This window comes from Haemorhous mexicanus, chromosome 3 (assembly GCF_027477595.1).
Source record: "Haemorhous mexicanus isolate bHaeMex1 chromosome 3, bHaeMex1.pri, whole genome shotgun sequence".
In the NCBI taxonomy this organism is placed as follows: domain Eukaryota; kingdom Metazoa; phylum Chordata; class Aves; order Passeriformes; family Fringillidae; genus Haemorhous; species Haemorhous mexicanus.
Window position 1 is genome coordinate 30,930,802 of NC_082343.1, and position 15,963 is coordinate 30,946,764.

A 15,963-nucleotide genomic window follows, 5' to 3' on the forward strand; every position below is an offset into this window, starting at 1 on the left:
AAACATAAAACCCCAATAACAAAATCCTTTATTTGTTCCCCAAATCTGAAATGTTCATCCATGGAGGATGATAAGCTAATATGTCTGAATGATATAAAAAGATAAGTATCTAGTCATCAGAAAATGTTAGAATTAGGATAGGTGCATGAGTCATTATCTATAGCTATGTTAGGGCAGCATGTTGGTTTGTTTTTTCTATTGGGTGTACATTTCACTCATAAACAATGCACAAGATAAAACTACCTGCAGTATGAATTTGAGTTGTATAATAAAAGCCGCTTTCTGAAGGACCTAGTGTTTCTTCTTGCAATGAAAATAATGAAGCAGAAAACTCAGAGTAAGAAGGGGCACTCATATGAAGAGGACAAATAGATTATTATCCTAGAGAACTGGATTATATTTCTACCAAAGAGTTTACAGAATTTCTTAAGTCACTACATCAAATTTTTTTTGAGTGCTTGGATGAGGATGTTGATTCTGAATTGTAGATACATTATTCAATATAGCTATAACTGAAGCAGAATGTAAGCTATTTTGAACAGCAGATAATAAAATGACAACAATTGCGTATAATTTTTTGGTACTTTTGACTTCGGTTTCCATTCTGTTCAGTTTCCATTCCACACACTTGCAGAAAAGGTTAATTGATTAATCCTTGTGAAGCCCTGAGGTGTTGTGATGATAAGCATGGTATAAAAATTATTAGGAAATTAGATGTCTGACTTGATTACCATTTTGATGGCATGGAATAAACAAATTGTAAGCTAGCATATTGAACATTGAGAACTGAATTGATTACCTGCTCATTAATTTAACATGCTGCATACTAAACAGGGCAAAGAGATCTAGTGGAAATGTATGTATGTGTACTGTACATATAACTGTACATACTATCTGTATAGAACTTAATTAAAATCACTTTGGCTAATCATCATTGCAAAGGAACAGCAGAGGCAGATATAGAGCCCAACTAACACAGTGTGCAACTCCATTTATTGTAAGGCCTTCCTTTCCTTTGATTCTCTTGTATATCTTGCCCAACTAATACAGTGTGCAACTCCATTTATTGTAAGGCCTTCCTTTCCTTTGATTCTCTGTGTATATCTTTTGTCTTTAGCAAGAATCATCTTTCCTCATGTGACCCTTATTCAGGGTTCCAAACCAAAAACTCCAAGCACTTAAAGAAACAGAAGTTGTGTAGAAAAAGTGTATGAACATAACTTTTAAACTGGTGTTTTCCTATAGTCAAGGACTGAAAACTGCAGAATTACTTCCATTCTGAAAATCAATTCTGTTACAGTAGTGAATTAATTTACGGGCTAACAAATTCTCTTTTAAATGCAGGCTGCCACATCCCATAAGGGTTTATCATACAGTTTCTCAAGCATCATTTGAATTTCTAAGACTACTGGCTAGTATTCTATGTTTTTTTACTTAACCAGACTGGAGGCAGGTGCTGAGGTGTTTTCCATTAAGTATGTAAGTCTTATAGCAGGGTCTGGCATTTAAATGTCATCTGATCTGGAATGTGAGAACAATACTTATCAGCATCTTTGACTCCTCCCTGTGTGCTAGATGGGAGTACACAATAGCTGTCACAGAGTTTCCCCAACTAACTCAGTCTTGTATCTTTTTTTTTTTTTTTTCTGCCTTTCAGTCCTGCTGATCCCTGTCTTAGCTCATCTGACAGATTTTTATCTGGTATCACAGTTCCCCTGTATGCCTCCCAGTTTCAAGTCTCCTAGCCTGTCTCTCAGTTGTCCTGGATTTCCGATATTCTTTCCTCTATCTTTTTTCCCAGCTTCTTTTACATAAATTACCTAGTCCCTTTTTCACCAAAAAACCATCCAACCAACCAAAACCAAAATAACAACAACAAAACCCCAATTTTTATTAGTTTTATCTTTTTCTCTTTATTCAAAAGTTATTGCCTTCTGAGTAGCCTGGCTTTGTTACCCTATAGTTCCAGCTGGGGACTTAGCTGAAAAACACAGTTGGTCAGGGGATAGACTGTATCAGTAAAATATGTCCTATAATTTAGCAGTTTTATGTGCTCCTGTCATTAACATGCTAACCTGATTTCTCTTCAGTATTGTTATTTTGGAATGGGAAATAATAGAATATTTCTGTAAAATACTCAAAAAATGGAAATGTAGTTTATTAGCTTTGTTAGCAATCTGGCTACTTACCTGGTGCAAAGGTAATCAGAATTCTCTCCTCTCTCTCATTTTTTTTTAAATTTTTTTTCCAGGAATCTATATCAACCTGCAGATTTGCACAGCGAGTTGCTCTTATTAAGAATGAAGCAGTTCTTAATGAAGAAATTGACCCCAGACTGGTGAGAAGTGTCTGGGGACAGAGGGAAGGAGATTGCTTGGTTTAAGTTTTATTAATCAATAGCTGTCAAATTGATGTTGGGGATTTTATACTAACATGTCCCATTAAATTTTTTTCAGATGCAAGCTCCAACTTTTTTCTTTAAAATAACTGCCACATTAACTTTTTTCTTTTGGACACAATTATAATTAAGTGGATCTTTATCAAATCAAAAGCTTTCTCAACTCTTAAAGCATCTGAGGAGAAGCGGTCACTTTCATTATCATCTTAGTGTTGTTTTTTTAGTGGGAGAATTCCTAAATCATAGTCACAGATCATTGAATGGTTCTAAAACTCTAAGAATGCACTAAGATTGCTAGTCACTTGATGAAGGTGCACAACTGCACTGAAACAACTTATGTATTAAAAAGCTGAGAAATATACCAAGCCCTTCATTGAAATTGATTCAAGGAACGTTTTAGATAGGAAGAAAGAACTTGGTGAAGTTACCATTAGGAAAAAAAGAGGGAAACAAGCAAAGGAGACAGAAACAGCTAGTTATGTAGGGTTAGGGTTGATGGTAATTAGCATATTTCAGTATTGTTAATAATTGTGCTTTTATTTTTTCTTGTCTCTTCTTCTTGACTTTCAAAGGGAATACAAGATCATTGTCAGGTTTTCAGCTGGTTTTCTTTTTCTTTTTTTTTTTTTCTTGCAAGCAATTTCTAATAGCAATAGTATCATGGAGTTTAAAAAAAAAGGCCAAAAAATAAAGCAAATAAGCATTGAACAACTTCTTAATTTCTGTCTGTTTTCTTTTCTTTTCTACATACACTTCCTAGTAGCAAATCATGCAAAACATTTCTTTCATGGCCACAGAAAGCTTTGATTGAGGTAAAGCATATGCAGGCTCCTGAACATTTACTACGTCCTGTGGAGCTATACTCCATGAGTTTGGTATGTCTTGCTCTGCAGGATCATTTAGCAAGTAAAGCAAAAGTGGACACATGAGACTTAGAAAACCATTCTCTCTTGTGGAAAAAGCAGGGGAACACAAGTACCTTGAATTTATATGGCCCTGTGCTCATTATGGAATTTGTTGCCCATCTTAAGTGTACTCCCAGGGTGCAATTCTATTATTCAAAGTGCTAGATTTAAGAACTTTTTCCTAAAAATAAAATTTTATTGTAATAAAATAATATTAATTTTATGAAAAATCAAACCACAATTTATTATCAGTACTTATCATCTGTGAGTTGAATGCATGCTTTATAAAGTGTGTTCACAATACCTCTTGGTGGATCTGAGTTAAGTCAGATTCTTGTGTAAACTTTATTCTTCATAATGGAGAATTCCTGACTTTTTGTCTTAATAAGAAAATGAATTTGTACACGTTGTACTTTTAAGAGTACAAAGACTCATCTTTGAACCTCTCTCACTCATGGCTAAAGGACATAATTTAAACTGAAAATTGAGGTCTTGAATTAAACCTCGTCTCTTCTGGCATTCCTGTAAAAATAGAAATGAAGTTATTTTGCTTCTGTAGATTTTTGTTTGTTTTAGTACTTGAAAATGAATCTTCTATCCATATCCTAAAATTGGGATGTCTGTTGTTGTCAGATTGAAGATAATCATCGTAACAAACTTGAACATTGAACAGAGATGTTATTGTGATTCAGCTGTCTACTATTTTCCACTCCAGCCCCAAATTTAATTTTCTTGACTCAATAGAGGCAAAACTACATCAGAGTATGGCACCAAAATGGGGCAATATAAAATTAGGGTAAAATGTTTGGCCTGCAACATTCTATAAGTGTTCTTGAAACTTCTCTAATTAACAGTCATAATTTTAATATTCTATTAAATAAAATATTGTGTTAGATTTTCATACTTTATCATAAAATAAATCAATAATGTATTGTTAAAAAAACCCTATAAGCTAGAGGTTTAGAGTTAAAGTAGTAATCATATGCATATTTAAAATAATTGGGTTTGCAAAATAAAAACTTAGGAAGTTACTATTAAATTTAACCATTAAAAGAAATAGAAATGTTTGAAGGAGCTTTAACATCCAGCAAAAATATGTGTTATCAATTTCAACAATCTCATTACTGAAAAGTGCATGCAATCAAAAATGATTAATTTTCCTTAAAAGCATTCTCGTAAACTTATTTTGCACATGGAATCAGTGTATGCAAATCCATCTAAAAATATCACTGGCCTACTGATGCATTTGAGCCATATAAAGGGAGGCTTCATTAAATGATCAACCATGAAGTATACACTCATTCCTGTCTTAGGTATTTGCGTATTGCTCTGCTTTGTAGAATTTGGCTTTGAGAGTTTAATGACTAGTTAAACTTGGTTTTATACAGACCTTTATTCCCAAGGTACAGATTCTGATGACGACTTCCTAGAATTTAAAAATCTAGTTAAGTTTTCCATGTAATATTACCACATTGGTATTCATTAATACAATTTAATTTCATTAAGTTGCTTTATGCCATCAGCTTGTTGCTAGCAACTGATGCATCCTACAAGTATAGCATGCAATAATTCTAATAATAGCAAAATGTCACATGAAAAAGAAAAAAAAGGTAAAATTAAAATTTTGATCTTGCTTGGAAATTTCTGTTTCTATAAGGGAAAGCAAAAAAAAATCACTTTTGTTGTGTAGTTGCCCTTACTCTAAGGTGTCAGTTCTTAAATGTGTTTACATTTTTAAGAGGCAAAACTAATGAGTCAAAAAAACTCTTTTTATTCCTATGTCAAATAATATTTCTCTTTTGCAAAATATCTTTTGAACTCTTTCTGTACAGCCAAGTCTTCTAACACAAGAATTTACTAAATTTGGAAGACTTCTCTTGGGTTTATAAATGGAAAAAGAAAAAAAAAAATAAGTGCTTGGTGTATTTAAGGCATTTTGACAGTTTTTAGAAAAGACATCTTGTTTAAAAAAAGAGAAAACTAAAGTATATTTACCTAAACTCAACCTTCTACTGAAAAAATCATAAACTAGCTATTAATTTGTAGGTGATGCTTGGTTTATATCTTCCTGTTTGTAGATGATTATCCAGCTGAAAAAGGAGATCCAGGATTTGAAGGATGAGTTGGCACTGGTGACTGGCAAGCAAAGAAAATCAGAGCTTTCCCAAGAAGAGCTACTTCAGTAATGTCTTACATTGTTTTCATTTTCTTCTTTTTTTATTACAGTTTCCATCAGTTTCTTTATTGGCATAAATATTTAAATTCATCTCAGAGTTTTAAACTTCCTTGTGAATAATGAAGTAGAGTTAGGTGCCAGTTTAGAATGGCAGATTTCCATGAAAAGCTCTATGAGGCTGCTGGCTGTGTTTTTGCAGCCTCAGCACTGAGGAAGTGAAGTAAAGTAAACGCAAAGGATGGGAATGCCTGTCAAATGCCAGGCAAAAAGAAGTGTTGTATAATAGGGCAGAATAAAAAAGTCTCTCTCAAAACTGGATATGCAATCTGAATAGAGTCTGAAAAATATTCTTGTGCTAAGATGTATCCTGCTGCAGCGTTAGTTTGATATAAACCAAAAGAAATCTCACATTTCAGATGCACAATTAGTCAGTGTCTTGAAAGCCAAATATTCTTTTTTTTTTTTTAAACTGAACATGCTGTTGAAATATACTATTAATTCATGTAAATATTATAACATTCTGTAGCTTTTGGTAACAGATCAGTACAGCAGATAAGAGCTTTCTAAATATGATGTGTTTACTCAGGTCTAAATGTTCAATAACTGAATTCAATTTCTAGGTTTGAAAAATTGATTCTATAGTATGGACCTATTTAATTACTGTACCTCAACTCTATAAAGAAAGAAGTAACTGCCTAATTTTGTTTGATTAGTATGTTAGCAGTAACCAAATTTAAGCTGTGGGAATATTTAGTCTTTAATTTCTCAAGGGACAGCTCCAGAAGACAACTACCAGTGCTAACAATTTCCCCTGACACACAGGAGTGTCTGGAGACATGAGGACAAGTTGCTACCTTGAACTTTGAATTTCTCATGTAGATTGTTGTCATTATTGATCATTTATATCAGCAGTTATCAGTATATTCTCCTAACCAGAAATGTCCCTAGAGTTCCTAGGGAATTAATATATATTTATCATCTGCTCAACCACGAGTGTCAAATGCACAAATAACATTGCAGAGTAGCACAAGATGTGACCAAGACTAGCCATAGAAAGAAAAGTACCTTTCTTTTTCATTATATGCAGAATTAAATGCCCTTATTAGTTAGTTTCTTTTTACCCTGGCAGAAGGGTAAAAATAAACCGTTTTAATCTTCAAAAGATGACTGACTTTCTTGGGCATTCTTAAATAATCTGTATGTTGGTTTAAATAAGTGCTTTCATAGCTTTCATTATTGTAAAAATCTGTTGCATTAATTTTTAACTGTGGTCTTGTTTGCTGCTTACTTTGTATAGAGAAACTGAGGTTTTGAGATTGGTTTGAGTTTTCTAAGACCACAGTAACAAATCTTATTTCCTAAGATTTTTACCTTTTTGACATGGAAATGACAGTCTTATAAATAGGAATAGTTTATAAATAGTAATGGACTAATGGTTGATTAAATTTTTCATTATGATTATGCAAAGGAAAACTAGGAATGTACCACCTGGATACATTTACACTATAGCATACATCTGGGAGGTTTGATTTCAGAAATGTGACTTAAAAGTTCATTAGTTTTATGTTTTTCCTTTTTATCCATGTGGCACAATATATAGTGCATTACACTATCAGAAAAGGTTTCTTCTGAGCTAATAACAAGGAATTTTGCATCCCAGTAATTTTGCATTACTCCAGAAAGAAGCAGGATGGAGACTTTTATGAGTTTCTACCTATATTAAGTCATAAAATAAGAAATAACTTTCAAGGATCTCAGCTACACTAGGTCAATGCAAAATTTTAAGGTTTCTAAATTTATCATTTATTTATATGTAGTCACATGTAGCACATGTGTTCATATTTTCAAAATTAAGCTCTTTCTTGGAACAATGCTGTGAAATTAAAATATAGAACGGCACTTAAGTACTGCTGACTGGGATATAGTAATTTTCCTGAGGATCAATACTAAACAAGAAGGGCCTCAAACAATTAACCTCATCAGTCATCAATGCCATATAATAGCATTGTTCAGGGATTGTTTTCTTAATATATTTTAAAGTAAAAAAAACCTAATTAGATATATAGAGTTTTTTCAAAGACAGAGGCAAAGAGAGTGTTAGAGAATAATTGTCACATACAAGAGTCAGACTGGCTTGTTGGTGCTTTGGGCTGCAGTTGAATGGAATATTGAAAGCTAGGTCAATCTTTTCTAGAACAATTCAAGGGAAGGAAAATATCAAATGTTAGAGTTTATGAGTTTTGCATTTGTCTGTTTTCAGGCAGAGTGCTCACAGATAAACAACTGATGCAGCTCAAACACCCAAATGAAAATACAGGGAAATGATAGTATAAAAAGCCACTACTTAAATGAAAGTATCTTTTTGTGGTTTTGAACATTTATACTTTTTGAACTTGCTTCCATATGGCAAAAACATTTGTGACCACGCTGATTTACATTTCTGAGCTTGAGGTCCATGAATGTTCTGAGCTTTTATGACAATCAGCAGATAGCATCTAAGAGTTCTGTCTCCAGTTAGAGTCTATCAACACATAACAGCAAATCTCCATGACAGTACTGTTTATTGGGACTGGCCATCTGAGCTTGGAGCTACTCATTATCTGGAGAGTTTGTACACATTAAAGAATAAATATACAATTGACTAGTCCAAATAGACGTATGGACCTGGATGATGGCTGATAAAATTGTGGTTGACTATTACTGGAAAATGTCTATGTTGGGATTTGCATCTGGTTTTGCATCTATAATGAAACCTAAATAATATTATTTATCAGGAGCCATACAGATCAGTTTGTTATGACAGGGAGAAGAAGAAAAGAAACATGGTATAGGTGATAATGCAACATACTCTGTTGTGCTTTATTTCAAGTGGCCACCCAAGAATGATTCTTAAAGCACTAGTATTGTAGGGGATTGTTTTATTATTATTGTTTTTATTATTGTTTCTTTTTTTAAATTTTTGCTTTTCTTAAATTCTCTTGTCAGAGAGGAATGTCCAATTAAGGTCATTATGGATTTCAAACCCTACTTAGACCTTTTTGCTGAGTTAGGATATCTTCTGTTTAAACTTAAATAAACTATATCTCGTTGCGTGTGTTTGTATATATATATCTATGTAAATAATTCAAGTTTATGTAGTTCTTTTCCAAACCCTTAGACTTTGACTGAAGTCTAACTGTGGTTAATTTTATTGCAAATAATTGACTGATAAGGAGAACTGTTACAAAGGATAGTCTTATAAAAAATGGATGTGTTTTAATTCTTTTTTTTGATTCATTATATGTATTTCAAGAGAAGTCACAGCAAAATTCGTCTGCTGAAAGTATTCTGATCCTGTTTTTTTTTTTTTAATTCTTTGATTCAGAGCACAGATGGTCAAAGGTACAAAACATGTCAGTGAGAAACTCAATGCACTGAGTACACTTATATTGGTTTTGTCCCACACAATGCTTTATCTCAGGCACTTTTCAGTAGAAGACAGATGCCAAAATGAAACCAAGTCCAGTGTTATGTGTATAGATCCAATATTTTTTAGTCTAACACAATGCTTATGGTATTGCATAGGTTTTTTTGCTCTCTACATATGTTGCAGGAACTATGTGTTAGTTATTGCCCAGGAAATAAGTGTTAATAATATGTGAAAATTGTATCTTGTATGTTTCTTGACTTACTAAGTCAAGAAATGCCGAACATTTCTTGTAACAATGAGCTTCATTCTACTTGTTTACATTCAGAGCATTCCAAAGGAAATTGATGGACTACTCAATGCAGTTGAAATTGCTAAATATTTGCAGGTAGCATATGAATAAGCTGATTTTAATTTTTTATTGTTTTTTTCCTCAAAAATCAAAATTCTTCAGGGATTTATTTTACTTTTTTCATTTATTGAAGGAAAAAGTTTGCCAAATAGGCTTTCCTCATAATTGCTACAGTGTCACATTACCATTCACTAAGTTTAAAACAAAGTGGAAAACAAATGCTCTTGATTTTTGTTGGGAATGGTAAATTATAGTATGATGCACCTTATCAGCTGTGTGACTAAAGCTACAGCTGTCTGGAGTTCAGAATTCTATGTTAAATGGTGAGCACTTGCATTACTGTGTCATATTTTTTATTTTATTAGTTTATTCTCATAAATGTTAAACATAAATTAATTCTTCTGCTCTCATTTTGTTTATCTAAAAAGCAAAGCTTAAAAAATTCAGCTAGACTACATAAGTGGTTCAGAATGTACTTCGTAAAATGCTTCCAAAATCTGAATTGCTTGCTTTGGATCTTGCCTTCTATTTCCTCAGCAGTAAAAGGCTGATCTAAATATTTCTTTGAGCTGAAGAATTAGTTTCATATTTAAGGGGAAAAAAAATTAGAAAAGGAGCTCTTTGAACTGTTTTTGAATAGTAGAAAATAACATAATACATCCCAAATACAAGGAAATTTTACTCTTTCAGGTTTCAGCATTATGCTTTAGAATAGAATTAAATTACCTTCAAATGATTATTTTTTTGTGAATTGTATGCCAAAAGTAAAAGGGAAAGTCCTTTTTGTTTGAATAATTTGTGATTTTTTTTTTTTTTTTTAATATAAATGAGCTCACTAGCAATTTTCAGTATGTGCCCAGAAAGTCAGGATTTCAAATCAACGTCCTATGTTCCAGAGCACCCACGCTTCCAGAGATTTTGCCAGCTGGAAATCTCTAAGAACAGGACTGGAAGTTCTGGCTTAGCACTTTAATTTATTAATAACTTTACCTTATTTCTTTCAGATACATAAGTTATTACAGACGCTTCTATTTTTTACTTCAACAGTCATATATTGTTCATCTTACTCAGGTCCTGGAGATCTCATTACTTCTGTCTTACATTTGTTCTGTTTCAACATAGTGACATCTGTATGCTATCATAGTATTAACAATAATGCACTGTTGTACAATATAGACCTTTAACAGTTACTCAGTCAAGCTGCTGAACAAATGGCTTCTTTTACAAAGCAGAGCAAATGTTCTTATTTGCTGATGTCAGTGTTCAATTTCATTTGCAAGGTGGAAGAAATAAAGGCATATCACCTTGCCTTTTGTCAACACAGTTTTGCAGACCACAGATCTGTGTTAGGAGATTGACCGACATGAACTGTGTAGGAAATATTCAAGAGAAAACAAGCTACCTTAGCTATAAAGTAGTCTTAAGATGTCTCACATTAACTGCTTGCTTAGATGCCTGATTTAGAATGCTATTAAATCAATGTATTTTCTTAGAGGATGTATTTTATCCTACAGGTTATGAAATCCGTAGCAACAGCACAGAAAGTTCAGATTCCTAATGCATGCAGCTAAGCTACGTGCTTAAATTGTAAATAATTTTCTGTGATCCTGCTTTTTGTTCCAAGACCCCTGAAAGTAGAGGAAAAAATCTTATTTAAAATTATCACCTTTTACATTGAAACTATTTAGAGATAATAAACTGTGAAGTTCTTTTCAAAGTATAGCAAGTTTTTTTCAACATGGGGGTGGGAGGGAAGCATGGGGGTGGGAGGGAAGTAGATGATCTACCGTGTCCTGTTTTTCAGTGTTTAAAATTATACTGGTCATTTAATGACTGGTTATATGGTTTTAACAGTAATAGTGAAATAAACACATATTAGTGAGGTGTATGGAGAAAACATAACATAGCTTCCATTGATTATTTAGAATAAATAATTGGCTCCAAGAATCTTGGAGCCAATTTTCAAATATATATGATCAAATGTGATCATAGAAGCTTTTCGAATCTCACTAAAATTCATTGAATATTTGGTCAGGGGCGTTCTTCCTAAGGTACCACTAAATATCTGTTTGTATCTTTTGGAACTTTGAATACTTTTTGATAGTCTTTTTCTTTTGAGCTTAGAAGTAATAACCAGCGATAGTTTACAGAGTTTTTTAAACTACTTCTGGTCTTCTATACTGTAGGATTTACTTGGTGTTCATCCATATGATTACTTTTGGCTTCTTTGAATTGCTGTTATGCTTGTCCTATATAATTTCATTTTATTTCAAGTTCTTCCTCCTTTGTAGATATTTTGATTTTTTAAAATTTTGATAAACTAAAGGTTGGTTTTCTCTTGCTACTTTTAGATATACTCCAGTGATTAGAACATAACTACTGTTATGGCCACAAGTATTAGCTGGCAGTGAGTAGCATTCCTTTCTGTATGTGCTTTTGGATTGTTTTTATAAAGTGCTGTTGAAGAAGGAATCATCTACTCAGCAAGCTACTTGACATGTTTCTTCTCTGAAAAAAAAAATTGCATGTGTAGAATTACAGGCAGTAGGCACCTTTTTCTCTCATAAACCAGTCTTGGTCTTTTTATTGTCCAGTCCAAATTACCCCTTTTCTTACTGATACAAAGATTTAGAGCTGTGTGCATTTCATCATTGAAATGAACGCTATTCAGCTGTGTAGAAACTCATCTTACATCTGTTTGCCACGTGGTAGCCATCTAATTCAGAATAGTCTCCTGTAATATGTAGTTGTTAGAGCACTAAATAGATATTTTTCAAAACTGTATAAATCTTCCAGACTGTAGAAATATAAGACACTCAAAGGCTTACTGCTCTTACTTACTGCCCTGGTCTAAGACTGAACCAAATCAATGTAGCCTATACCAGGGCCATGGTAATAAAACTATTCTATGAAATATCTACTGAAGGGATTGTACAAAGGCTTATGTAACTGCTTCCACTATTTAGTTACCCAAATTATTATTATTTCACCCAGGAGTTAGCACAGTTTTGTTGAATGAAAGGTTAAGCAGTTATTTCTGGACACACCTTGCAGCATTATCCTCTATAAATATCAGCTATCCTGTCATATGTACTACCTGTTAGTAATGTATAACAGCTCTTCTCAGGTCAAGCTGGATGTATTCCATGTACTTTTACCTTCTGTCATTTCATTCACAACAATGTCTGGAAATACCTTTCCTTTTCTCTCTTATCTTCCATTGCATTATTCATAAAATCTACTACTTTAAATCTCCAAGGTCTTCCCATGCTGATGCACACTTGAAGCTAACTTAGCTTCAAGTTAGCTGTTCTTAAATGCAATAATTGTTCTGCTTCCACTATCATGCATTTTTTACATCAATTAATTAATAAAACTTGTAGAGATGTGGCATTCCTGTTTAAACAATATAGACATCATTATTAAACTTAATGATAATTTTTGGAATGAATATATTTTGAAACAAATTAGTACCAATTACTTTACCAATAAGAAAACTATTGCAAAGTTAAAGTAAACAAACTTGTTTAATTAAAACCAACTCTGTAATTATTATAACTTCTTCATTAGCTGCCTTGCTAGCAGCCTAGTTTTCATGAACTCAGATTTTTGCTTGTGACAGAGTTCACAACTGACACAAAATTAATTGTTATTTAAGTGGTCTTAATTTTGGTACATAACACACAATGTCAGTGATCAGGGGTTAAAAGGCAAGTTCTCTCAGGAATGAATCATGGCACATAAAGCAAGGTCAAAACAAGTCTTTCCAAATCTGTTTTTTGAGACTGTGCATCCTGCAAGCTGTTGAGGGCTCCAGACTTTAAAAACTTGCTCAGTTGGCCGGGAGTGCTTTTCTGATGCATTTCAGCTGTGTAATTTGCATCCTGGTTTATCCAAACAAGTGACTGATTCAGAAGCGGATTTTTAGAAAAAATATAGGTGCATGTCATTTAATGAATGGGTAAAAGTGAAGTAGTACAGTGCTCAATTAATCATCCTGAAGTTGTGCTATCAGAAAAATTGCATGGAATCTGAAGTAATGTGGATAGAAAGGTTTTGTGATTTATGTGTAGTCTAATCAGTAAGCACTCTTCATTAAAGAAGAATTTCTGAAGGATGGAAAGTAACAGAAGAGAAATAAAGTTGATAATGTAAAAGCTGTCTCTGAGCTGCAGTACAGTGTGTGTTTACATTATTTGCAAAAGAAAAGATATAAAGAGGGAAAGGGTCCATCAAGAACTTGGGCCTGATTCACAGTGACTAATGAAAGAGCACTGTTGGTTTAACATGTTTCCATCCCAGTTGTTTATGACTGTTCTACTGTGGGTTTTCTTCCAAGCATCAGCACAAGGACTTGTGCTTGACATGCTTGTGGTTTCACATTCTGGTATCATAATTCAAACCTGCCTGGATCAGCACTGTAATACTTTTCTTTTTGTACTGTGTGAATATGTAAAGGACCACTATCAAAATTAGTTTTAAATTAATCTTGTAAATCACGTAATACTGTTCCCTTGACGTTGACTTAAAAACTTTTGTGCATGTGTGTAATCTTTTGCTCTTATTTGGGGTTTTGTTGTTTGGTTTTGGTTTTTTTTCTGATGAGAAGTAGGAAAGAAAGACCCTTCTTTGTTTACTGCTGTTTTTCACATAAAATGGGTTTTTGTTTCATACTTCCATGTTCTTCATCCTTCTGAGAAATTTCTATTGGGAAAACTATTTTTTCTGATACAGCAGGGTTCTGGCAATAGTCTTCATCATACCCTTTCTCTTATTGATGTAAGTTAGGCCTGCTGTTCTCAGGGCAGAACATTGCAGTAGTAAAAGAACAGAAATCTATTCAAAATTACCTTGGATACTTCATTTACTTTAATAACATCAAGCCATATTTACTGCTCTGTAGTTTACTTTACAACATACAAGAGAAAAGAGAAAAAAGGGAGTCACTTTGGATACCCGTGAGTTATAAGAGACTTCTTCATATGATACTTATTTTCCTGTCATGTAAAATTACAAGTGATCATCCACATTCCAGTTTTGATTAGCATAAATTCTTCATTAAAAAATTTTTGAGAGCCTTACTAAGCTAAAACTAATGAAGAATGCAGCATCTGGCTTGCTAATGTTATTAACTACAACAAATAAAACATTATTCGTTTAATATTTGTTTATACACAAAAATAGAGTTTTTAGGATTTCTAAATTTACATTTAGGCTTGGGGATTTTTTTAATACTAGTTTAATACTTTCAGTGCAAGTATCTTGTGGCTAGGTACTTCTATTTCAGATTAATGGAGCCTTTTCTGATACAACTCACCAGCATAACAAAATTCCTTCACATTTAAACAAATTAAATTTACCATCTTATGTTAAAAGAGTACCAGATACATATATATATACATATGTCATATTTCCGCTGAAGCAGTTAAATGTGACAATCAAGCAATTCAGTAATTTTCAATTCAGTGTTTGTACCTAGCTCCATAATTAGGTTACCACTGAATTTCAGTTAATTAAACAGCTTCCATCATAGCTTTTTCCTGTCAAGCTGACTTTAAAAGCAAAGCAGTGTGAATTCATAGCTCAAAGGTTTTTTTTATAAGGGTCTCTCCAGTGTGATATAAAATTCCTAGTGTTGATCTTCAGATGCTAGTACAGAGAACATCTCTTTATGTGGTTTTCTGCTCCAGTGAGTGATAGATATTTGTTACCAGGTTTTTGGTGTCATTTCATTAATAGGTCTTTGGCTTGATTATCTTGAATTTTAATTTTAGTTCAGGGATTTTTTTTTTTTTTTTTTTTTTTTGCTACTGATTGATACCTTGCAAAGCTCATTTTGTAAGTTATAACAGAGAAATAGAATGTCAAAACAAGAATTTATTTCTTCTGTAGTCCATCTTTCATGTAACAGGGAGGTCCAGGACTACTGTAGTGCTAGTCTCCAAAAGTACAGTCAAGAAAGAAAAACATAACATCATACTGTAAGCAGGAGTGTTCACATATATTCAGTGTTACAGAAAGTGGTTTTGGTATGTTTGTTAGTTATTTTTTTTCCTTTTTGATTCTGGCAGGTTTTCATTATATGCTTGAACCAAAGCATTTAAACATTTTTTTCCTTCCCTCTAGTTTATGAGTTACCTTGGCATTCTCAATCATTTTGTAGAACCTATGTACTGATTTTTCTAAATTACTTTCCCATTGACTTTTGCAAATTTGTGTAATGGGGAAATTAAGGTTCAGCCTGGGTTGTTTTGAGGAGAAGAAAATCTCAGTCACATACTTAAAAAATTATCAAACATGATATATATTCTGTGTCCAGCATGATCTTTCCTTTAGCAATTTCATTATCAAAACACCCTTCTTTGGGCAACTTTATTTTATAATATCTGTTTTGAGGGAACATGAAAATATTGACCATTATCCTCAGCATAAAAGTATAAGTTAATAAAAGGATTAATTGTTCAGGTCTTTTTAAAAGAAACTCTAGTTCACAACTCTTACAGAAAATAGGACACACTGACTGACTAGGTTTATGGTCTCAGGGCTGAGCCACAATAGATGACAAAAAATACTTTATTTCCTATGCCTTTTTGTTATTCTGCTATGACTGAGTTGAAAAATGGTCCTTTAGAAAAAGAACTTTTTATTTTACCTCATGATTTCATATTACCTTTGTTCTGCCACTTACCCATGCCTCTGAGTAGATCAGTAAAGGAAGATTTACTA

The 15,963-nt window shown here is 33.0% G+C and overlaps 1 protein-coding gene across 1 annotated transcript in view; it reads left to right on the forward strand.

Annotated features, from left to right (window-relative positions):
* Positions 1-15,963, forward strand: part of KIF6 (kinesin family member 6) — a 155,524-nt gene that overhangs the window by 42,816 nt on the left and 96,745 nt on the right. The window contains exons 9-10 of the mRNA XM_059841246.1: positions 2,252-2,338; positions 5,382-5,485. Of these exons, the coding sequence (XP_059697229.1) occupies positions 2,252-2,338; positions 5,382-5,485 (191 nt within the window). The remainder of the gene's footprint in view (positions 1-2,251; positions 2,339-5,381; positions 5,486-15,963) is intronic.